Source organism: Peromyscus maniculatus, chromosome 9 (genome assembly GCF_049852395.1).
Source record: "Peromyscus maniculatus bairdii isolate BWxNUB_F1_BW_parent chromosome 9, HU_Pman_BW_mat_3.1, whole genome shotgun sequence".
NCBI lineage: Eukaryota > Metazoa > Chordata > Mammalia > Rodentia > Cricetidae > Peromyscus > Peromyscus maniculatus.
The window spans coordinates 95813112-95838624 of NC_134860.1; the positions used below are offsets into that span (position 1 = coordinate 95813112).

Consider the following 25513-nt stretch of genomic DNA (forward strand, 5'->3'; position numbering starts at 1 on the left):
ATTTAGAAGTCATTCAGCACTTCTTAAGAATAAAGAAGCAGGACTTTAAAACAATACATTTAGTCACAAAATATTAAGGCCGAGTGAAATACAAATAGGGTACAGAACAGTTATTTTTAAAGGGACAAACAATTTTACTGGGTTTGACTTATATTTGGTCTTGCAACCTAAGACTCTAGAACTGTTGGTAGCCTCTGGGAAGGAAAAAAATGGAAAGAAGAAGAAGAGAATGAGGAGGAGGAGGAGGAGGACCAAAGAAGAGTAGGAGGAGGAAAGAAAGAAAAAAGACAACTTAAAAAAATGGTAACTTTAAGACTATCCTCCAATTATATGATGAAAACTTCGATTTAAAGTCTTAGAATCATAACATCACATAGCCATTGCAAGGAATTCTCACTGTGTGTGTGTGTGTGTGTGTGTGTGTGTGTGTGTGTGTGTGTGTGTGTACATATGTAAAAGGTTCCAGCATCAGAAACACACAATGACGGTTGTGAGAAATGCAGACACCTCATCAAGAAAGAGAAAAACAGCATCTCAATTTGTCACGGAGTCAATGTGGCAACAGAAGTATCTGAACTGACTTCTAATTTTACCTTGCATTGTTCATAACTCAAGAACAATATTTTGCCTTACTGCTGATATATTTTACATCGGGTTTTGGACAAATATTTTGTCTTCTGGACAAGCAAGAATGACAGTTATCTGACTAAATGGCGTTTAGTGATCAGCGTGCCCACCCATGCCCACTGCCATCTGGCCATACACCAAATCCATCAGGAGCATGTGTGCGCGCGCATATGCGCCCTCAGGACACACACACACACACACACACACACACACACACACACACACACACACACGAGTTGAAAGCACAGGTCAAGACCTAGGCATCTTTAATTCTAAGAAAGAACGGTAAGTAAACGCGGAAAAGAATGTTTAGCTAAGTCAGTTAAGTCGGGATGGAGTTCCAATCTTTTTCCGTTTCTTCCTAGGCCCACAGAGGACAAGTCTCTAAGAAGAAATAGCTGGTGCCTTTTGGCCCCTTTTTCCTTCGGGTTGCAACTATTGCGTTCTCACCCTCCCCGCTCCAGTTTCCGCAGCTCGGCTAAGAGCCCATGCTTTCCCTCCCTCACTATTTAAGCTTGTTTTAAAGGTACCGAAGTTGTTTATGAATCTCTTCGCCCAGTTCACAAGCGTCTCCTTCAGATCTCTAACTTTCCCTACTCTCTTCCTCCCAGACCCTCTGAACTTCTTACTCTGCAAGCAGCGGGCTGGATCATTTCTACCCCGAAACTGACAAGTTGCCCCACTCCCGCCCCCTCTCGGTAGAACCTCCCCCACTGAGCGTTCATTAGCATAAAACTGGTTGGGTCAGGGACTGTCCCAAGGCCTCCTTGGTGCTCGCACTTTATCAAGGAAAACTAGGAGAAAAGTATTCAAGCCCTTAGCATCCTAGGGCAAAAGGTACACCTGCTCTTTTCCTGAGCTATTAACCTCGGAAAAGAAAGAAGACGGGAGACGGGTAAATTGCACTTAGGAAAGAGCGCGAGCAAGTTGTTCTCTTTCTTCCCCACCTCTCCGGTTCAGCTTCCAAGAGGCTGGGGCACCAGGTCACCGCCTAAAGAATATGTTTGTGTCCCCTCACATCTGCCCCGGGGCAAACGCACTCCATTTTTTCCTGTCCCCTCACATCTGCCCCGGGGCAAACGTACTCCATTTTTTCCTTTCATCACACACTCACACACGCGCGCGCGCGCACACGCGCACACACACAGATGGGATAGACACACAGGCGCTCGAGCACACACACACACACACACACACACACACACACACACACACACACACAGAGATCCGCCCGCACAGAGACCCCTCCCCTACACAAGCTTCCCTCCGGGATTTCGGGGCTGAACTCCCCGCGTGAACTCTCTTGGATCACCCCTGCTCTTCTCCCAGCCCCAGGTACTGTTCCCCTGATTACTTCCTGGCACCACTCTTGGCTGCCAGACCGCCCTCTTTTCTTCCTAGAGTACCCCCTATCCCGGAGCGCATCCCCCAGCTTCCTAACCCCTCGGGCTTAGGGTCACGACCTCCCTCCTCCCCTTGAGGTGCCCAGAGGCTTCCGGAGGAACCTCGTCCCAGGAGTGCACACGCGGGCAGTAGTGCCCAGATAGGGTGCCAGCCGGTTGCCAGCACGCCCAGGAAGGGGCTGCGACTCCTGGGAAAGCGCCTTCCTCCTGCTCCCCACTCTATGCATCCCAAGCTCAGAGACAGCCCTGCCCGAAAGCCCTGGGGAGCACCCAGAAGCCCCGGCCAGCACAGAGCAGTGCAAACTGGTCCAGGAGGTCGGGCGAAGGAGATTAGCCCCGGGGACCCAGAGGAGAGGGCCGCGCTCGTCCAGGCGCGTAGCTCGCGGACGCGCGGAGCGGAGCGGGCGGCGCCGGGAAGGGAGTGAGGGAAGGGCGAAGAGGAGGAGGAGGGTGGGAAAGGACCGGGGCGACGGGAGGTTCCCCTCCGCTCTTTACCTGGCATTGGTGCAGTCATTGTAGAGGGTCTCGAAGTCCTTCCTGGAGATGAGTTTGCAGCGGTTCACTCCGGGCTGGATGGCCCCCAGTCCCCTCAGGATGCGAACCTGTTCCACATTGCACACCACCGGCGTGATCTCCAGCCGCTTCAGCTTGGTGTAGACGGTGTGCAAGCCCCCCACCAAGTGCTTCAGAAACAGGTCGAAAGCCTGGGGCAAGCAGATCAGCTCGCAGCCCTCCACCGTGAAGGAAGCCACTTTGGCCCCCCTCAGATCCACCATTTTGCACTCATTATTCTGGGGGGTGTTTTCCACTGGGGACGGGGTTGAGTACACAGGTTTCCCGGGGAGGGGGCCGCAGCTGCTGCTGCTACTGCTGCTGCTGCTGCTACTGCTGCTGCTGCTACTGCTGCTGCTGCTACTGCTGCTGCTGCTGCTGCTGCTGCTGCCGCCGCCGGTGCTCGCGGTGATGGGGGTGCTGGAGGCGCCGCCGCCGCCAGCGCTAATGCCGCCGCCGCCGCCGCTCCCGGCCGCCAGGCTGGGGTTGCAGTTGCTCCCGCCGCCGCCGCCGCCGCCTCCGTTGCCGCCGCTGCCACCGCCGCCTCCGCTGCCGCCGCCGCCGCCACCAGGAGAGGTGACTGTGGCCGCCACCGAAGAAGAAGCAGAAGAGGAGATGGGCTCCGGCCGGAACAGAGTTGGCCCAGAGGACGCCGGGGGTCCGATGGACGGAGCCGGAGACGAGGTCGCCGAGGAGGTGGAGGTGGTGGTGCCGGAGGAGGAAGCAGACGTGGAGATCGGGGGTTGAGGGGGGACCAGCTGGGTCGGAGGGATCAAAGCCGCCGGCACTGCCATGGTCACATATAAGGGGAAACAGAAGGAGGAGAAGCGAGGGGGAAAAGTTGCCACACACCCCCCAGAGGGGAAGGGGGAGAAAGAGGGACAAGGATCGAGGTGGGGGGGTGGGGGGGCAGCGACCACAACCACTAGAGGAAGGAACCCGGGCGGGAGAGGAGAGAAGAGAGAGGGGAGAAGGGGAGAAAAAACGAGGTGAGGGTAAGAAAAGAGCGAGCGCAGGAGGGGCGAGCGCGAGAGGCGCTCGAGAGAGAAACGCACAAAAGTGTCCCGCAAGTCGAAATGCGAGTCCTCTCCCGGGGCTGGGATCGCGGGCTGCTCTGGAGGGGGGGTGGGGGGGGGGACGGGGAGGGTCGGCTGGTGGTACGTGGGTCCCGCTCTAGCACAAAGTTAAGGATGAAGGTGAAAAGGAGGAGGGTTGAGGGACTTGGGTTCTCCCTGGCAAGTACATTGATCAAAGATTGAGAGGGGAATGACAGAGAGAAAATGAGCTGAAAGTGCAGGCTGCCGGCTGGACGAGTTGTTGTTGTCACACGGTGCAGAGGGGAGGAGCTCCGGATACTTGAAATACCCTTTGAAGCCGCGAAAACCTCACTCACTAGTATTAACCCAAATTATCCAACCAGGAACTCGGAGCACAAGACTCCGAGAGCGCGAGACGGAGGAGGGGAGGGGGGTAGGAAAGGAGGGAGGGTACAGGGAGAAAGAGTGGGAGGAAAGCCCTAGAAAAGCAAGGGCTCAAGAGTGGTGCTCCGAGAGAGAGAGGGAGGGAGGGAGAGAGGGAGGGAGGGGGAGAGAGAGAGAGAGAGAGAGAGAGAGAGAGAGAGAGAGAGAGAGAGAGAGAGAGAGAGAGAGAGAGAGAGAGAGAGAGAGAGAGAGAGAGAGAGATCTACTTCTCTCGCATTGCTACCGTTACATCGCCAGCCTTCTACTCTTTGGCTTCCAGGAAGATTCCTAGCTTTCCCCCCCACACCCCAAGAAAGGTTCTGAGCAATCGCCTGCCAACTGAAAGAGCCCCGGCTCAGCTGCCAGCTCACCTTCAGGGATTTGGGATAAAACAACCACCACCCCCCACCCCGCCCTCGTGCGCGTTTGTGCAATGAGTTACAAAAGGAAACACATCTCCAGCTCATGACTGTGGAGCAATTATTATTTGAGGAAAAAATCACATGTAAGCAAAGTGTACTATCTTATGTATCTGATGCTTTTTCCTATATTAAAAATATTTATATAAAGATAGAGAGATTTCAGGATAGTTTTCAAGTTGCGAGGGGAAAAGTCGCTTAAGAATAATGGGATGCTCCTGATAGAATTCCTTATTTCCTAGTAGACTTGGAGATACATTCTTGTCATGAGATAGGTTAGGTGGCTTAAAACAACTTCCCTTTCACCCCCCCCCCCAAGACAAGTCAGACAAGTCTATTATACCTAGAAATTTCAAAGAGATCAGGCGTCCTTGAGGATTAGAAAGTGAAATACAAAAACACGCTGCTGTTTCTTAACCAAAACTCTAATTAATTCACCTGTATTGCACAGTAATCAACTGTTATCCTTTAGTACCCAAGGCTAGTCGCTAGCATGTTATTTAAGCAACACAATAATTATGGGGTTTCTGTCATATTTGGAAAGTACTGCTGTATTTTGGGAACGTCTTTTTGGGTTTCTCAGTGAGAATGTGTTTGTAAATAATGAGAACAGAAACTAAGCTTCCTGGCTGTCTTGTAAAGACAGAAAGGGGGGGGGGTGCTTTTGATCTGAGTGAGGGCTTGCTCTTTTCCTCCTTTCGTCTTCTCTAACTTGTTGCATGAAGGTATTTATTCGAGGATATTTGACCAGTATATGATCTGAGCATAGGTCATGTCTCTATGTTGCTTGTATCTCTAGGAATCTGGAATAGTTAGGCTTTGAACCTGGCTACACACTTTCAGAGATTTCCTAAGATGTGAAACAAGGAACTAGCATTTGGCAGATTTAAAAAAAATAAACTATTATGGCAGACTCAGAGTTTTGAAAAATTTTATGATGGGAGTTTTTGTCATTTGGGTGTTGAAATTATTATCACTTTTCTTTTTATCATTTTTAACCCATCGAAGTTTAGTGTCTTTGAAGTTTAGTGTCAAATGGTACAGGAACCCTCTAAAAAGAAATATGACACCATTGACTTACTCTTTAATACTAAACTTTGGGGGGCAAAATAGTCAAATTGGGAGGCTTTTTTAAAGTGTAAGAATTCAGAAAATTATTTCATAAAGGTTTATAAACTTCTACAAAGATAGGTGAAGTTTCCACAGCTGTTTGTTCTAGTTAACTAGTGTATTTTTACATATTGAAATATTTATTAATTTTTCATTCATCAATCCTATTCTTAACTAAAAGTAAGGATTCAATATATATCACAAATATCAAAATATATTTTAAAAGGATTACCATTCTTCAAAAAGTCAAATTACTGTATTAGTGAAATGTAACACTGCAAGAAATGTTAAACTCTAAAAGAAAAAAAAAACTAATTTTTTTGAATGTCATTCCTAACTTTAATAAACTCCAATGTGTTTTTAAAATGCGAAATTGTGTAGTGTTTCTAGTCCTAGCCCTACAGATAGAATAGGGCGATTAAATGCCCAAAGCCTGAACTTACAATTCTCATTCTTACATTTCCTCAAACTCTCATTCATCCAAAATCTGCCACACTCTAGAGCGACAAACAGGAAGCAATGATGCAGACCAAGCCATAATCCCACTCTGCTTCAGCCAACTTCAAATTTTCTGTAGAGAAACGTGTGCTCGGAGCACGTGCTTCACGTAGAAGTGAGGCTTGGGAACATATTCCTCTATCTAGATGGTACTCCTCCCCTCCCCCCACTCCAGGTTCTTAAACCTTTTCAAGGAGCCACCACTTGCTCCTTAGATCAAACAATAGGCTTAGAGGAGTCAAATGTTGCAAAATAAAATATACCGGAAAGAAAGCCCCGGAAAAAAAAAAAAAAGCATGTTCTTTTCATCTTTTTCTTTCCTACTTTTGGAGATATTCTTTCCTGTGATGAAGAAGGCAACCCGTATTTAACACAGCACACAGATCAACTTAGGAAAGGTTTCAAATTCTCACTGCAGTGCATCTTGAGCATTGAGAGCTTTTGTCTTGTTTATTGTTTTACATGTCTTGTTATTTAAGGGACTCTTCGTCCATCTCATCTTTCCTAACCTTCATTCAATTTGCATAAGCAAAACTCAAAGTACTGTAACTGATATTAGAAAATTCTCCCTGTGTTTTGTGAAGACGTATTGTGCTGAAATCAATAAGACTGTTTAAAATTCAAAGACCTGCAAATCGTTCTGTTTGTCCTTTGATAGGGCCTGTGCTGATTAAAATGCTACCAAGAAAGCTTAATTGCTGCACTAATTAAGAAGTCTTTAATTTCTTTCCTAGGATATCGTTTGAAGCTTAGCTTGTACAGTTCAGGGAAGGTATTTTCTTCCCTCCTTCTGCCCTCTCTGGCCCCTCCCCTTCCCTCCCCTCCCCCTCCTTCCCCCATTTGAGGAGACCGGTAAGAATGGGAACTAATAAAAAGAATGGTCTCATCATCTATTACTTAACAAAAATCGGCACAGGATACAGAGTTCAGCGTAGTATGAAATGCAGTTTTGAGAAGAGCTGTAAGCTTTGCAGGAGATAGTGAGAAAATATAAAGTAGCTGTGGCAGCTAAAGTCTCGGTGATTACCTGAATGACAACAGGCACTTTAGTGATGATGAGGGCATCCTATTTGGTTAAAAGGCTCAGTGGCGAACAGGGACACATAAAAACATACTTTCACAACCTGTGGTTTCAAAAGGGAAGAATAAATGTGTAAAAAAGATGGACTTGTAGTTGGGAATTGGTAAGTATCATTTTATTTGAGTATAAAAGGGTATATCTGTGGAGATTTATTTTTGACCCTCTTTTATAACTCAGGGAGGCACAGAACTGTATTACATCTATTCCGTTCTTTTCTATTGATATGTTGTCTTCAGGGATTTCTCAAGTGGGGAAACTGACTAAATGATTTCACAAAGCTTTCTCTGTAATCAATAGTCATTTTTTTAGCTTTATTCATGTTGCATTATAATTCTGGTAAATGACTGCAAAGAAGAGATTATAAGAAAGATACAAATATTGACAGATTTAGGATAAGTCATGTCTTCATTCTTCAGAGTTTCTTATGACAACTGGTACAGTGTTTTGTTTTTTAATTGAAAATCAATTATTTCTAACAAAATAAGAAAATATAGAGTAACTGAAAGGCAATGTATATCTGAATACATTCCTTTAATATCTCACAGTGTTTGGAAAGCTTTGCATTTCTTGCTTTTTCATGGTATTTCTAAATGAAAGAGAAGCAATGTAGGCATGTATGAAAAGGCATACACCAGGAGGGCTGCATGAAAGGTGCTTCATTATAATTTGATTCTTTCAATTTTTCGAAAGCTCCATTAGAAGCATGTATGTTAGAAATTACAAATGTATGCTATAGATCTATACTGGATTCCTTACAGAGGCAGGACAAGGAGAAAACCTGCTTAATAGATTCCAAGGCAGATTTACCATTCCAAGCACGACGTCACTCTAATTATGTTTACTCTAATTGAAAGCAAGGTTTTGTTTTTTTTTTTTTTTGAATCTGAAATTACTTTCAGATTTTTTTTTTAAATAATGCAAGTGGATCAAATGTTGATCACAAGCATTTCAATCTTTCAAAATGTATTGGAAAATTAAATGAAAAGTAGAGTTTGGTACAAACAATGCCCCAGGGCAAAAAACAACTAACACTAGATTTTCCAGTCCAGCCATAACACAAATCAATTGGAGCACACTTCTATGGCCAGACTGCCAGATTGTTATGACTGCTAATTCACTCAATCAAAGAGTGCATTAGCACACAGGGCAGAAACAGCTTTAACAATGGAGTGCCTTTCTCAACAATCCTAAGATGCACCACAATGGCTAAGCAAAGGAGACCATTTTTACATCTGTGTATTTACTAATGGAACTGTTTCCTTAATAGAAATAAAAAAAAAAAAGACCAAGATAAACTTCAGCCATGGGTTTATTAAAGAGCTATCAGAGTTTGGCAAATCTAGAAAGATACCAGGGTAACAGTAGTTCACTGACTTTGTTAAATGTTTCTCAGGAGAGAGTCCAAAATTGATGTTTGCATTTCAGTAGTAAATCATTGAAGATGGAGAAATTATGCCAAGTAACTCTCTCAAGCCTTTTTAACTCAGACACACAGCCTTGCCAATCAGCCCCTCAGAAAAACCTTCACTACCTGAAGCACAAACTTCCAAACTTTTACAGTTTCACTCTTTTCCCTCCCCATTTTCTCCACTCTGCCCGACTTCTGGTGGCTTTCATATCCCTAGTCTCCCTTTCTGTTCAAATTATCTGCCTCTGCTTAAGAACCAGGAATGGGATTCTTATCTTACTGTGACACTCTGTAATGAAAAGCACAGAATTTGGTGGGAAGCTGAATAGGAATATACCTACCTTGAAGCACTGTGACTTTACATACCAGTTTTGATACTTAATGATGAAATGGTTAAAACGATTATAAATAGCACTTGCTATTTTATTAACTACAGGGAAATGCAGACTTAGTCCACAAGCTTCTTGAATGGACATGGTAATCATCTGTTTGCATTAGTGTAGATCCAATTCCAAATAATTCATTAGGAGAACACCATTCCTCCCTTGCTCCTTTTAAGTAAAGCCCTTTCTGCTTGTTCAGAATAAAGGTCCCAAGTGATAGAAACTACTTTTCTGGCTATGCAGCAGGCAATAAGAAATGTCCAAACTCAGGTGCAGGAAGAGATGGCAGGGGCAAAAAGAAAAGCAAATGAACAAAAAAATCATCAGGCAATTTTTTTTTCAGCTTCTAAACTGCATCACTCCCAGGGTAAGTAGTCAATTCTTTGTGATGAATTAGTTATACTTTCCTGTAAGTACCCACTTCCAGGTAAGTGTCCTCCATTCCATCTGTGGGGTGGTATGAAAGGCTACCCAGCCAAATAACTCTTACAATAGCAAGCACAGTAAGATCATTGTACAGTTGAATGGCAGGAGGAAGCAGCAACAACAATAATATAAATTCAGCTTATTTTACTCCAACTCTTAAGTCAGGCCATCATCCTGGAAATAATGAAGACTGGACTACATGGAGTTCAGACAAACATATTTAAATCCCTCCTTTCACACTAGATATCGGGCCTTTAATTGTACCTTTTCATATATCTTTTCTAATTGTTGGACTTTTTTTCTCCTTAAATAAACAAGATCTGTATTATGGAATGTAAATTACTTAAAAGATAAGTAGGAATATTATGAAAAGAGAACATTTAATCTACTATAGTGCAAAGATAAACTTAATATTGAGGCATAAATTATAGTACAGTTTTATCATGATAGAAGAAAATTGCCTGACTGTGTAAGTTTCTTTTTTTTTTTTTTTCAGTTGTTTTACTTTATTTTCTTAGCCTTTTTCCCCCCTTTTGGTTGATTTATGAAATCAAAGAAGGGGTTGTCAACCAACAGATAGCCTATAAAATGGTTTTATTTCAAGACAGGACTTCCAAGGATTTCTAAAAAGAATATACTGTTTATTTATTTATTACTTTTCAGAACAAAGGGATGTTTTAAAAGTTGAAAGGACAACAATTGCTACCTCCTGGAAGGCTGATCTTGTATGTCAAGTTTCAGCCCAGAGCAAATTTTTACAACAAGTTATAAACCCCTGTAACAGAGGGTTTATTATAATGGAAGTGCTGACACAATCTTAACTATAGCGTTGTAAACGGCTATGCTATAATATCCATTAAGCAGAAAGAAAAATAAGCTGGCTGATCAATAATTTATACAAAGAGTACCAACTGCAGACATAATAACTGTAATGTTTGCAAAGCAATCTCTCTGCTCTCCAGGCTTAACAGTGAACTCAAACTAGCAACGCTGTTAATTTCCAACTCCTACAGATAAGAATACAAACAAATTACTTAAAATTATATTTTGCTCAACATTTAGCATGCCTCAATGGGATAAAATAAAATTTAATTATGATGCAACTTGTGCCGGATGCAAGGCTGCTTTGTTTTCCAGCACATTTTATTATGAGAAGATGTTCATTTGGAACATCAATTATGGGGAAATAGTATGTTTCAATGAGTTTACTTGGGTCAGTCAGGTTCATCTAAGAGTTATTCAGACATGGAAACTGATTGACAATGCTTAACTTCAAAGAAAGTTCGAGTTTACAGAGGCACAAGCTGAAACACAATACTGCATGCCCTGATCCAAGTTAACTGTCAGTAAAAACACACCTTGCCATTAGAGTTAATGGGGGAAAAAGTCATTGGTTTGGAAATGTGGTCATCATTAGTAGCCAGTGAATGTGGGAGTGCTTTTTCAATGGCATGCCTTGTTTTTTGTGGGAACATTGTGTGACAGTTCTACCTATTAGACCTGAACCACTGAATGTGAGCATTGTTTTCATTTCTATAAAATTAATTTGTCTATATTTTTGTTGACAGTATATATCTAGTAATTGCTTCTTATGGTATCTGAATATGGACATGTTATGTTGATGACTTCATTTTTAAGGGCAGCTCTTAAGACAGAAGTACCTTTGATAGGAATTTGAAACGTTAAATAGGATAATTCACAATTCCAAACTGTTCCAGACACACCACTGGAAGTAGGAACAGACTGAATGTTCCTGAGGCTCACATCCCTGTTAGTCTTTTTCCCTGTTCATTTCCTGGTGGTGGAATTGAAGGGTAGGGGGGATGTGGAGCCCAATAGAATGAAGAGACTTTGCTATCAAAGCTGTAAAATGGTGTATTACCCTGTGAGCAACTGCGCTTGGAAAGGAACCAGTAATTTATATGAGAAGTGTTTAAGATTGCCTGCTCACCCAGTGATCCATGCCAGGTCAGTTTCAGTAATGCTAGAAAACAAAAGGAGGTGCAGATCACTGGAAAAGAGACACCTTCCTTGCCTTAAGAGCTTGTGAAGGGAAGCACTAAAATGCCATTTTCTCAAATGAACTGATCATTACCATTTAAAATCCTGAGGGCTAGGAGACTGGGGAGGAGAGAAATAATTTTTCTTTTGATTTAACAGGGCTCTGAAATGCTGGCATTAAGGGGGAGGCATTTTGTTGTGATTGTATCATGGTCCTATGCTTCAGTAAAGATTAAATCTTGAAATAGAGGATATATTTTGAAACAATGAAATGGGGGGGAAAGGTGGGCACAATGGCTCTCTGAATTCATTTGACCATTTTAAACTTAGACATTAACTACCCTAAAAAGTTACCAGTACAAATAGTAATGAAACTTTCTAATAATGTCTTTGCTGGACTCTGAATTTTTCTCAGACCAAGTCCTCACCCCTCCAATTTTCACGAGGAATATGAGACAGGGTGTGAGGTAAGAATGGACATCTTCTGAGACCCTTTTGCTTCTAGTACAGGTCTGAGTATACCAGAGGCCCCCTCTTTGTCAAATGGGTACGTGTTTCCTCACATGCCTAAATTCATTCTAGTTTTTGGCTATATTTTATCCTTATGTCTAAAAATGTATATTTCTCATGTAATTCAGATCTGTCGTTTCCTGTCTGCTTCAAAATTCAGCATATCCTGGAATCTTTGCTGGCTTTACAGTTGGTTTTCTCCTACCATGAGTTCCAGGGATTGAACTCATATTGTTAGGCTTGCAGGCAAGTACCTCCACCAAGGGAGCTAGCCAACTAAGCCATCATTGTTGCTTCATATCTGCATTACGGTGATTTTCCCCTGGTATTTTGACAGGGAAAACTATTATTTTACATTTTTACACTTACTGATATGCTTCATTTCAGGGGGCCTTAGCCAAGTTTACTCATAGTAGGTATCTAGTATAATGCTAAGAGTTTGAGTATTGCCCAATAAATGTCACCTGGGTAATTAAAACAGCATTTTCCATGTATTGTCTTCCATCTCCTTAGCCACTAAATGACACAAACTGCTTGTTCTTTATATCATGCATGGTCTCATCCAGAATGGACACACCAGAAACAAATGCTTATCTAGCTCTCTTGTCCTCTACAAGTAATCTGGGAAAAAACTCTTGAAGTAAAATGTGAAGATACTTTGATACCCAAGCTGAGTATCAAAGATCTGAAAAACAGAATCTTAGGCCAGTAAGCAGGACTTCCTAGGATCCGTGCAGAAAGAACCATCTTTTCTATGTCATCAGAAAAGAGTCTTCACCAAGACTGAAAAGAGGAGTTCATCCTGCTGTCACCTGGGACCATGGGGTAGATGCTTGGGTGCAACTTTACCTCCCAGACGTGAGCACACAAAGGGTATATGCAAAGGTTTGTGAAGTGTTTACTTTGAAGTCACTCTCATTTTAATGTGCACAGCCATCTGCTCCACAAAGCACACTCAGCTTTGCATGCTGTGTGGTGCTTGCTGAGGATGCAAAGAATAAAAGGATTTCATCCTGACCGTCCTTTCCTATAGAGTATTTGCTGTGTCGTTGCTGTAACAGGATAGAGAGTTTGCGTGAGGATAGTATAGAACATTATTCAATCAGGACCGCAGACACTGAGCTGCTGTTCCCACAAGGACCATGCTATAGACCACATGTGGTTCAGAGATCTTGGCCGTCATGATTAGGAGCAATTTCTGAAATATTCTCAAAAGGGTTCTGTAGGCAGCCCTCTCAGTATGTGTGCATCAGGTCCATCTTCATATAGGACCTCTAATCATCGGAAAGAAGACATTGTCAAGTAGCAGTCTGGGAGAATATCCCCTTATTGTCACATCTAGCTGAGTTGTAAGCTAAGGACTGATTATGCAGTGAAGTAATCACTGACCATCACTCCACCCAAATATCTTCAAAAGAGACCTTTATTGAGGAAGCAGAGATAAAAAAGTTTTCAATTTTCATTTCAGTGTAAAGATAATAGAAAAGTAAAAGGCCACGTAGTCAGACCCACCTTACTATTTTTCTGTGTTTCAAGACTACATAGGTCCCCAGTGCCTGCTTAGAGGTTAAGCACTCATGAGATACAATCCAGCATCACTGGAATGGATGATCTCTCCTGCCCTAAAAGACAACTTTTGGAATCTTGAAAAACATTTAACAAAAGTTTCATGGGTGGCAAAATCCCTAGTGGTTCTTGAAAATGTTGTGTCTTTCCCAGCTTCCTTTGATTAGGATATAGCACAGTCCCCCACCAAACACACCCCCATAAAAGTTGCCTGTCGATATGCTCTGTGGCATTGGGCCTTAAAGGAGCAGTGCGTGGTGTGCACACTTAGCTTTTCTGTAGTCTTTCACTAGTCCTAATCTGCTTTTCCTTGGGGAGCTATCTAGACTCTTTCTCCAATTTTTCTTCCTGATTTAAAGGAAGATCACTTTCTTTCAGTAGATGATTTAGGGAACACTCACAGCTATTCCTAATAGAGCCGTAGCAAGCCCTCCTGCTGTCCCATTTAAATTGTCTGAACTGCTTGGCTTTTTCATTTACTCTCCCTTTAGAGGGAACCTGCAAAGTAAGGGAGACTTGAATGGCCCATGTCTTCAAAGAAGCCTTGAGCTCCGGAATGCTACATAGTTCACGAAGTCACAGAACACCAGGGAATGTCAGCAAGGAGGCAGAACTGCAGCACAGGAGACTTTCTAGGTATTCTCTCTTCAGCTGAGCAAGAGCATGGGTCACCTTCTCCAAGACCCAATTTGATTGACTTTGAAATCTGTCTGATTACAGCATTAGGACAAACTTCAACCTGTTGTAAACAATGAGTTCTTTGTTTTGTTTTCATATGAGTGCATTGATGGGCAAATTAGCCAAAGTCGGTATTAAAGAAGAAATCCACTTTCTTCTAGGAACAAACTGATTTTTGGTAACTAGGGTGTGTTTACACTAACTTGTTTGTAGTGTATGTCAAGTCAAGGCCAGAACAAACATACTCAAATACTCTAGTCCAGTAGTAGCAACTGGAAGTTTAATTGGTTCTGAGAGTAAAATATTAACTTAAAATATAGAATTAACAATACATGTCTAACAAACAAGCAGTATTTCACTTGAAAATATAAAGAGAAAAAATTAGATCTTTTTTTTTATATACCTTGCTACTCAACAATAACTATCCTTAATATTTTTATTTTATTATCCAAAATAGTTTCCTAAAAGCTTTCACTATTTGTTAGATTTCCTAAGAAGCCACCTAATCAGGAACTGATTAAGGCCAATATACTAAAAATTATTTGTACATATTGGACTTACGTGCATTATAATTAGCCGTCACACAGTGCAAACCATTCCAAAATCAACATCAAAGCACTGCTACACTTGAAGCCCTTTGGATGTATATAGTACTTACTTTGTGATGATACAATTTAAGGCAACATTTTCCATGGTATGGTACTCTTGTTTTCACAGCAAAATGATCTATTTTAACAGTATGATCTAAAATAAGATACTAAAATTTCACTTGATGATTCAGCTGTACACAAATGGCCTCAAGGAATTGTTTTATATTTGTACACAAGCTCATATGCCAATTTTTAGAATTCTTTAACATTTACTTAGAATTAGTCTATGATTACTGTGTTTTTGGTGGCTAAAAAACATATTTATTGTTCCTATCTAAGTAACTCTGTCCAAAAGCACTTACTAACCATAACAACACAACAAAGATTGGTTACGTCAACACTGTACTTTATCATTGGCCTTTGTTTTCCAATACAATGCTTTAAAAATATCCTCAGCTGTATAGAGGACATTGTTGCAAAAAGGCAGCTCAAAACTTGTCCTTCCCTTCTCTTTCATTGATCTGTTGCCTCTTAGGCAATATGAACAGCTGTCTCCAGCTCACCCACAAGCAAGCTGAACATAATAATAAGGTCATGTTAGTATCCTGTATCTAGCAATGATTGGACAGAGGATGCCAGCTCTTTTTCATTAAAGATAAGGTAACAAAGACACCAGAAACTGGTTCCTGAAAACAGGCGAAATTGCTGCCTTGAAGGTTCTTGTTCTGGTACCCACTGAGAGTCTCTTTCACATGGGTTTCCACTAAGGTGAAGGTGCCCTCTGTAGGAGACTCCCAGTAAATGCTGCTTTTTTGCATTTAGGTGACATCAGGCCCGTTTCCCCCTCCCTTCCAGCTTACAAATAAATGAATAATCATAGAATTCTGCAAGAGCACAAGTTTAAATTCTATAAATCTAAACATGAAACACTATAGAGTCTAAAATCAGCTATGCAAATCTCGTGAATTTTCAAAGTAAGCAACATTGAACACTGGGAAAGCTGCTCAGCACGTTAGGATTTGCTATTTACTGGATATAATTGTGGAATGCAATAAGGTGGGTTTTGTAAATCCAGAGGTGTTGTGAGAAACAGAAAGACAGGAGGTCCTGACATATCCCAGTGAACACTGTATCTACACAGAAGCAGCATCCACACACTGAAAGATACACACTGTCTAATAAATACACCTCCCCAAAAGGTCTCTTCTATTCTTACAAAGGTTACCATAATGCAGATTCATTATCAGTCCCACTGGGTAGTATAAAGCTTGGTAAGAAATTGCTTTTGTTAGCATGCTCATGGAAAAAGATTAGCTATTTCATCAGATCTCTTGGGGCGATTTGAAAATTTGGGGATTCTCTCTGTAATTTAAAATGGAAGTTAAAGCCAATCTGAATAGACCAGGGAAAAATCTCACAAATTAAACCTCTCCATCTGGAAGTTTCTTCATCACTCACTGTGAAAATACAAAACTTAAATGACATTTGTGCCAAGCTGGAGAGATTTCATCAGGGTTGATAAAATTGCATATATATCCAGGTTTAATAATTAGAGATTTTCTTTGCAAAGAAAAACTTAAAAGTACTGTAGACTGCTTAGTGGTGTTTCAGACTTGATTTTGGTCTGTATTGACTTTGCATGTTATATTCACCCCTGATATATTTATGTCCATTTTTATGACTATGACTTGGGCCACTATGGAATGTATACTAGTCTTGTCTGTATTGGAAGTCAGGGTATATTCAAGAAGGCACAGAGGCGAAAGAGAGGGGAAGAGCTGCCACTTTCTAGTATATAATTGAATTTGTTCGAACTATCAGCTCAAACATCCCTTTCTCTGTAAGTCTATATCTGCATGGTACCAGAACCAGGTTAGCATCAGCACTATTTACAGAGTGCCTACTATTTATGTTGAGCGCTTCCTCTAGATTATTTCACTTAATCCTCATGAGAAAGGTAATTATCCTTTTCCCCCTTTTTTATTCATTCGTGTGTGTGTGTGTGTGTGTGTGTGTGTGTGTTCTTCTGTGTGAACGGACCTGTATGTGGGGATGTACAAAGAGAATTGAACTCGATTTGGGAAGTCTTCCTCTGTCGATAGCCACTTTGTTCTCTGAGGGAGGATTTCTCAGTAGGCTCCAGAGCACTGATATGGCTAGACTGGCTAGTCAGCTTTCCCTGGAGATCTACTGTGTCTGACTTCCAAGCACTGAGAATATGGGGAATGCAGGCAGGTCACATTGCCCATCCAGTTCCAACATTTACTATGTGTATAAATGCTCCAGCTGCTGAGCCACCTTTCCCAACCTAGTTATCCAACACACACACACACACACACACACACACACACACACACACACACACACACACACAAAGAGAGAGAGAGACAGACAGACAGACAGAGACAGAGACAGAGAGACAGAGACAGAGAGAAGAAAGTGGTACTTGGGAGGTTAAAACCTTTGCTTATCTACACCAGGATCTCTCTTCCTGTCCACTGTGAAAGGCTCCCTTCTGATGTCACTTACTTTTCCACCTATCTGTATTTCACATAATCAAAGCAGTTGTGACCCCCGTCTTTCTACCAGAGCTGTCTGCCGAATCCCCAGCCAGTACTAACTCAGCAATCTGCTATCCAACTGGATGACTGAACATTGCTAAAGACTCTCCCACAGTGATGCCTATTGGTATCCTTAATTACTCATGACTGGGACTTTCAAGCTTTAAAATTTAAGCTAGTTTATCCAGAAAGGGGCCTGAATAAGCTCACATCATCATTTTAATGGAAGGTTAGGGCTCCAGTTAGTCTCCAGGGTGATTGAGACCAGAGATTCAGACACCCCATCAAATCAGCTCTGATCTCAGAAGACAACGCGTGTCAGGGTGTCTTCACTTTCTCTGTCTGGATTCTGCACAGCTAGATTTATGCTTCTAGCATCAGCCATGCTCAATTCTTTTAATTCCAGCACCAGAGATACACTGTGCTCTGCCTCCTTGATACTCAAGTTAGGAATCCAAGGGAAAGCACTCTCTGGGTTACCTTGAGACAAATGTTTATTTGTAGATGAAGAAATTAGACAAGAAGAATATCAAGTACTGAGTGCTGGGATTGAAGGCATGGGCCATCACTGCCCTCAGGTACTGAGAATGAATGTGTGGGATGAGATGTGACATGTATGGAGTTTAAAACCTGGTGTGCATATGACCTAAAAAAGAGTTACCTTTCTCTTTCTTGGTTTATTTACTACAAAAAGAGACTGTAGGTGTATGTAATTTGCTGCATTCTCCTGATGGCTAAATGAGCTACTATGTGGAACTGAGAATAATAGTTCCCTCCTATTGTTAATAATAACTATATTGGGGCTTTAGGATTGGTCCAGCTTGACTCAGAATCTCAAAGCTTCAATTCTATGGCTAACGGGGTAGAGTAATTTGAAGATCAGGCCTGAGGGATAGTCTTCACATCTAGATCTCAGGAATTATTCAGGAGGGAAATGCTTTTACGGATGAAAGAGCGAAGTATGCTACTAAGACAAATCACCGGATGTCTATTATACAGAAATCAAAAGTGCTGGAGTGCAGACCAAGAATGGAGTCTGGTGAGAATCCTGAGTGCCTGTGAGAAAAATCCAAAAAAACAAGACAAGAGTCTTGTGACCTCAGTTCCTTCAAATCACAGAACTATTCTCGGAATGTGTCCTCTCATGGGGATGTTGATGATCCTCTCAGGGGTAGCAGATAGGAGTGGGTTTACTTCAGCTGTTATTCATGCACCTCTACGGGGAAAAACATGTTCTGCAGTGTGTGACTTGTCCTTACGATTGTACACTTTATTCAGGTGATTGTTTTTAACCCCCAGAATATAAATTGTTTGATGCGCTAAATAAAGTTGGCTAATTGCATGAGACTTAGTCCTCCTCATTTTTAGGCCCCTCTCTCCCAGATTTACACCACAGACTAGAGAGGCAAACAAAAAGTATACGACCTCCAATGTAAGTAGAGGGTCACTAAACAGTATTTTTCCTTCACGTTATCAATGAGGTCCATGTCTTTCTTCCTTCACTGATGATTCTATCCTGTCTTATATTTTTCACCATGTGTTTGTGATGTGCATGTTTACAAGCATACGTGTGTGTGTGTGTGTGTGTGTGTGTTTGTGTGTGTGTGTGTGTGTGTGTGTGTGTGTGAGAGAGAGAGAGAGAGAGAGAGAGAGAGAGAGAGAGAGAGAGAGAGAGAGAGAGAGAGAGAGAGAGAGAGAGAGACTGCATACATGCACAAAATGTGGGTGGAGGATGGACACTGAGGTCAGGAATCTTCTATCGTTTTTCCATCATACTCATTGCGGCAGGTGCTCTCGGTTCAACCCAGAGCTACACCTACTCTAGCTAGCCAGCCTGTTCTGGGAATCACTTGTTTCTACCTTTGGAGCTCTGGAATTACAAGTGGGAGACTATCCCCACCCATATCCGGCTCTAGGGCCTGGCCCCATGCATGTGCAGCAAGCATTCTAACCACCACGCCGTCACCCACAGCTTTCTCAGAGATAACTCTAAAATTTCAAGAGTGAGGTCTACATCCTCAAATCTGCATTCTGTATCGACTCTCCCATCAGAAGAGGAACGTTAAGATCCTCAGGTCCCTGCCGTTTCCTGTGTGATTGTTTTCAGTCTCTCAGTTGACCCCTCCCCCTTTAACCACTGAACAATCACTCTGGCCCCTACTCAAATATAGTCTACCATTTTGTTAATAGCTTTTGTGATAATCCACATCTATGCTTTTTCCTTGTCTACTTATTCTATTATTACTTACCTAGGACTAATCTGCTATCTTATGAAATCTATTGAAATTATTGTCAAGAATTCTTATTCTTAGATTATTCATTTAAATTCTTGATTAGTTTTTGTTTTTTATCTTAGTTAGGGAATAGTGAAAAGGGGTAAATACACATATAACAAGCATTTGTTTCTTCATTTGATTCAATTTGGATAAATCTGAAGCATGTATAATTAAGAGGGACTTAAATGACCAAACATACTGCCTCAGCTATGCTTGTATAAAAATGCAACTCGGAACGTAATGACAGAATCTCTACTTCATTTAGTTCATTTTTTGTTTTGTCTTTTGTGATACTGAGGATTGAACCAAGGACCTTGCATATGTTAAGCAAACACTTGACCCCTGTATTTTGCGGGAGGAGAGGGGGGACCTAGAGTGACTCCGCTGATCTGGATCAGCTCATGTAGGTCCTGTATTCTAAAAGGCTTTGTTATTACCTGCTAACTAGGAAACTGAAATCACAATTGGGCTGAGTTTTCACTGGGTAGTTGTGCTGGTTGTGAATAATTTGGGACACATAAAACAGCAGATTAGTGGACATAAGCAAAATCTTCTTTAGGTGCTATGAACTTAATTCGTCTCTCCAAATTCACACATTGAAATTCAGGCCTCTGGTATGACTGTATTTAGACAAAGGGGTCTTAGTGCATAGTTAAGGTTAAACAAAGTTGAAAGGATGACGTCTTAAGGTCTCTCCTCCTCTCTTCCCCTCACCTCTCATTCCCTCTCCACTTACCTTACTTGCCTCTCCATGCCACCCATAAATTTTCTCTCTTGCTCTTCTCTCTTCTCTCTGCTTTTTTGTGTGTACACCAAGGAAAAACAACGTAAGAACAAAGAGAAGAAGGTCATCTATGAGGCAGAAGACGAGCTCTCACCAGAAATCTGATTATCAGACACCTTGGTCTTGGACTTTCCAGCTGTTGGAAGAGTGAGAAATAACTTTCGGTTGTGGAAAAGACCAGGTCTGTAGTACCATCTCACAGCAGCCTTAGCACATTAATGCACTAAGGCATACACCTAGGGGTGGTCATTTTGTGATACTAGGGTCTATATGTCAATTTTATGGGGTCAGAAGAAATTGATTTTCAAATTATTATCTGAACTTATATTGCAATAGTTGTCCCACATCCTTTCTAACATCTGATATTACAACATTTTAAAATATTTCCTAATTAAGTAGTTATGAACTAGGACCCAACCACTGTTTTAATTTATATTTTATTACTAAGTTTACTGAGAGTATTTCCATATGTATTTGCCCATTAGAATATCTTGCCTATGACAAATTTTAGCATTTGTGCTTTTCATTTTGTTATATGAATTTAAGTAACAACTCAGGTTTTATTATATTGTCCAATTCTCATCTCAAATTCACCATCATATTGCCTCAGCTCTCTAACTGCTAGGATTAAAGACATAGTCCACCATGTCTGGCAAAGTATAAATATTCCAAATGCTAATGTCTTGGCAGTTAAGAAATATATTCCCCCAGTCTGTGGCTTATGTTTCATATTTTTATGATACATTTTGATGAATAGAAGTTCTTAATTTTAATGTAGTCCATTCTTAGTTTTCTTAATATCTCTTTTGGAGTCTTAGAAAAGAAATGTCTCTGCCATAAAAACATATTATTTCCTAGGTTTAAAAAAATTGTTTCATGTACTCATTTAAGCTTTCTGCACATTAGGAATTGAAAGATTGGAACATTGAAAGACTGAATTGAAAATTGAAGCAGAAATGGAGAGCCAGGAGGAGGAATGAATCTAAATAGTAGAGACAAGAGATGTTAATAATTATACTACACAGATATCTCCCATAACAAAGAATTATTCAGATGGAAACATCACTAAAACTGAAACTAAGGCCTTTTTGGTAGTGTTTTCACAATACCAACTTAGTTGGCATCTTAAGTACATCTTGGCTTCTAAAAAGGAAAGTATAATCTAGAGTTGTGAGTGTGACTGGTTTCTGTGTTCTGTGTTCTTTTCGTTAACCTTGTTAGTTTTTGGGGTACAAAACTTTCGGAATTTGACAGACTTTGACTACGTGATTTATCATTATTGAGAAAGCTGTGCTTCAATCTTCTGGTATGTAGATTAGCGTAGCCCTCCCTATACTTCTGTCAGCTCTTGCTTTAAATAATTTGAGGTTATATTTTTAGGTGGCACAGAATTAGAATTCTTATGTCTTTCAGGTGAATTGAAGTGTTTATCATCTTTTAAAAACTATCATTTTTGCTAACACTAAGTATTAAAATGTTAAGTTTATTTTGTCTCATCTATTTTTAGAAACATGCTTCACATCCTGTTTTATTATGTATCTATTGATCTATTGTAAGCTTTACCCTATATTTCTTTTGTCTTATTAGTGTCCTGAATTTTAGGGTGTATCTTGTGAATAGCATGAGGTTCCATTTGTTTGGAATCCAGTTGGGTATTCTTCATGGCTTAAAAAAGTTATTTATTTCAACTACATATTTTTGTATTTCTATATATCATCTACTATTGTGATTTAATTGATACTTTATGTTTTATAGTTTAGTGTCTCTATAGTTTATATTACTTTACTTTGCCTATAATACTTACAACTTCTTTTAATCCCCTTAACATTGCAATGAAGACTAAAAGGTATTTACTACTTCTATGATCCTTTCTACATTCCCAAACAGCTAAACTGAAGGGACCTAGACTTAAATTTTTCCTCAATTAATGATTGATTTCTTCATGTAAATCATTATAATTGATTCCTTAATCATTATTTCACAATGATTAAGGCATCATTGGCTCACAGTTGCCCTCTTCAATCCGATTCTACTTTATACCTGTTATTTTGATGTCTACACCATTCATTAAGAGTTTCTTAAATTTTGGCAAAAGTTTGAGTTCAACATTGTGTTTTTTTGGTTCTTAGTTCTGGGATCAACAATATCTCCAAAGAGACTAGTTAATATGAAAGATTCTATACAACTGACAAGATGCAGACATGAACTATGAGCATTGTTCTATATGTTTTATGATTTTTGTCCTTGTAAGTAAACAGTAAATGTGTGTATATGTATATCCAATAAATATTTTTGTATATGACACACTTACAAACATATACCCACTATTATTCACTAATCTACTGAAATATTGTGAATCTATACATGTGAATTTATTTCTACTTTCAATAAAATAACAATTATGATCATTGTAAATAATTGATTTTCTTTCTGTTTCTTGAATAGTGAGAAAGCTAACTTCCAGCAATCTCAGTATATTTATTAACTGTCTAGCTCCTTGTGTGTGAGTAATATCCACATAAGCTGTAACGTCATTGCCCTCGACCTTGGTTCTGATACTGTCATTGCCTCCTCTGCCACTCAAGAGCCCAATGCCACCACCACCTCTGGACCACACTGCTTCTCTACCCTCTGATCTGCTGATCTTTGGAACTTTCTAAAGTGCACCCCAAACCTCTGTCTTAAAGGAAATTGAAGCAATGGAAAGGAAAAGAAAACGGCAGGATACTGAAACTCGTAAGTGAAGTTTTTCAGGATATTTAAATATTTAAACCAGGTTTTAAATCCCACTTCTATCACTGGTGTTCTCATTTGCTTAAGTATAAAAAAATATTATTTCTTACCACTTAACTGATATGTTTATTTTTACTTAGTTTTTGGTTTTCCTGAGTCAGAGATAAGGTCTTGCCATGCCTTCCTTAGCTGGCCTGGAACTCATTACGGCTTGCAGAGGTACACTTGCTTCTGCCTCTCTAGTTCTTAGATTAAAGGCCTGCACCAGCATGCCTGACTGCTAGTGAATATACTTATTTATTTAAACACACATACACTCATTTATTTGGAACTATATAAGAGAGGAGAAAGTAAGCTGAACTCTACCATACATGTAATAATTCTTTCCTCTCTGCTTTTTGTGTTCTCATTTGAAAATAATTTTTTATGATACAGTTTGATCTCACTTTCCCCTTCCTCAACACTTCCAAGATCCTCTCAACCCACCCAACTCCATGTTCAACTCCTTTCTCTCTCTGTTTAGAAAACACACAGGCAAACAAGCAGATCAAACAAACAAACAAAAAGACCCACATGCATACACACAAGCAACCACAAATAATAGGAACAACAACAAAACACAAAAAACCCACAAAACAATAACAACAACAAAATCCCCACAAAGTATAAAACAGGAAACCATGATATACAGGCAGAAGTCCAATAAGACAAGACAGGCCCAAATAAAGCAATATGATACAAAATGCCTACAAAACCACTTTTAGACTCATTCTGTGTTAGTCATCAACTACTGGGCATTGGGCTTACCATGAAGTGGGGTTAATACACCCAGTGAGATTCGACTGGAGAAAACTAATTTTTCCTTTGCAATAGAAGTCAGTTGCAATTAGCTTCTTTGTTAGGGGTGGGACTTTGTGTCCACTTCTGCCTTTTCAGTCCTAGGACACCATCTGGCCTAAAACTATAAAGATTCTGTGCTGCCTGCCACAATCTTTGTGAGTTCATTTGTGCCTCAGTTTTGTTGTGTCTGAAAGACATTGTTTCTTGGTGTCCTCCATGCCCTCTGGCTCTTAAAATCTTTTGGCCCTTCTGTATAGTTGCCTGAGCCCAGAGAGAGGGGATATGATGAAGACATCCTATTTAGGACTGAGTGTTCCAAGGTATCTCGTTCACTGCACATTGTTCTTCATTTCATATGGATATACTTAATTTAATTTAATTAGCTTATTTGTTTGGATTTTTCGAGACAGGGTTTCTCTGTGTAATTTTGGTGCATGTCCTGGATCTCGCTCTGTAGACTAGGCTGGCCCCAAACTCACAGAGATCCGCCTGGCTCTGAATCCCAAGTGCTGGGATTAAAAGCATGCACCACCACCGTGTGGTGTATACTTCATTGTGTGTGTGTGTGTGTGTGTGTGTGTGTGTGTGTGTGTAAGCATTTGTTAAGTATCTGTGTCTGTACTCCATGTGCATGAGTGGTGTCCACAGAGGTCAGAAGAGGGCACTGGATCCCTTGAGACTGGGCTTGCAAGTGGTTGTGAGCCTCCATGTAGGTGCTGGAAATCAAATCCTGGTCGTCTGCAAGGGCAACCAGCCCTAACTGCTGAGCTTCAGGCCCCCTGTCTCTGATTTTTAAGTCTGGATGCAATGTAAGCTGCCATCTCAAGCTCCACTGTGACCTCCTTGCAATGATGGAGCTGAAATTATGAGTACAATAAAACCCTCCTTGGGAAATTTTACCACACTAACAGAAGCAGGACTGGGACGGAATTTTGTTGAGATGTCATTCGAATGTAGCTCAAGCTGGCCTTGGACTTCCTATCCAGCTGAGGTATGATTTGGTCTCCTGATCCCTTTACCCTAACCTCCAGGGTTGTTGGAATTGCAAGTGTATACTGTTACAATCAGCATGCTCCTCATGTTTGAATTATAAAATTAAGCAAAAAGAATTAGAAGAAGGAGCAGAAGTTTCTTAAGATTATCTACGTCAAATAAACCAAAATATATTCTGCATGCTGATTTTCCTTATGCTACTTTACAAGAAAAAAAAGTGGTTCCTGGCTAGAACTAGAGACAACATCATTAGTGAAATATATGTAATCTCTCTTTACGCGTAGAATATCTACCTCTTCAGGTATTTTGCTTTTCTTATCATGTGACAGTAAGAAAATAGATGAGAACCTCTTTCCTCTACCATTTTATATATAAATATAATCACTATCTAAAGAGATTTCTAAATTAAACAATTAAAATTCTGTGGGCCCCAAAATGTCGGAGAGTAAGTAAAATGACTTGCCATGAAAATTTGAGGACTTGAGTTCAAAGCCTGGAACTCTAGAAAGAAGGAGAAAACTGACTTCTGAAAGTTGTCCTCTGACATCCACACACATGTTGTGTTACTCAAGCACTTACACACCTACCCTCCCCCACATACACACCACATCCCC

At 40.8% G+C, this 25513-nt stretch overlaps 1 protein-coding gene and 1 long non-coding RNA gene across 3 annotated transcripts in view; one reads left to right on the top strand and one right to left on the bottom strand.

Moving 5' to 3' along the window:
- Positions 1-4031, bottom strand: part of Dach1 (dachshund family transcription factor 1) — a 396267-nt gene extending 392236 nt beyond the window's left edge. Inside the window, exon 1 of one of the 2 annotated variants that reach the window (XM_006978011.4) lies at positions 2526-4031. In XM_006978011.4, coding sequence (XP_006978073.1) covers positions 2526-3376 — 851 coding nt within the window. In that variant the 5' untranslated portion in view covers positions 3377-4031. The remainder of the gene's footprint in view (positions 1-2525) is intronic. The other variant, XM_006978012.4, reaches the window with a different exon arrangement.
- On the top strand, positions 1316-25513 carry LOC121832394 (uncharacterized). The gene is made up of 3 exons (XR_006076052.2): positions 1316-1962; positions 20367-20514; positions 21240-25513. It is a non-coding gene; the product is annotated as an uncharacterized LOC121832394 (long non-coding RNA).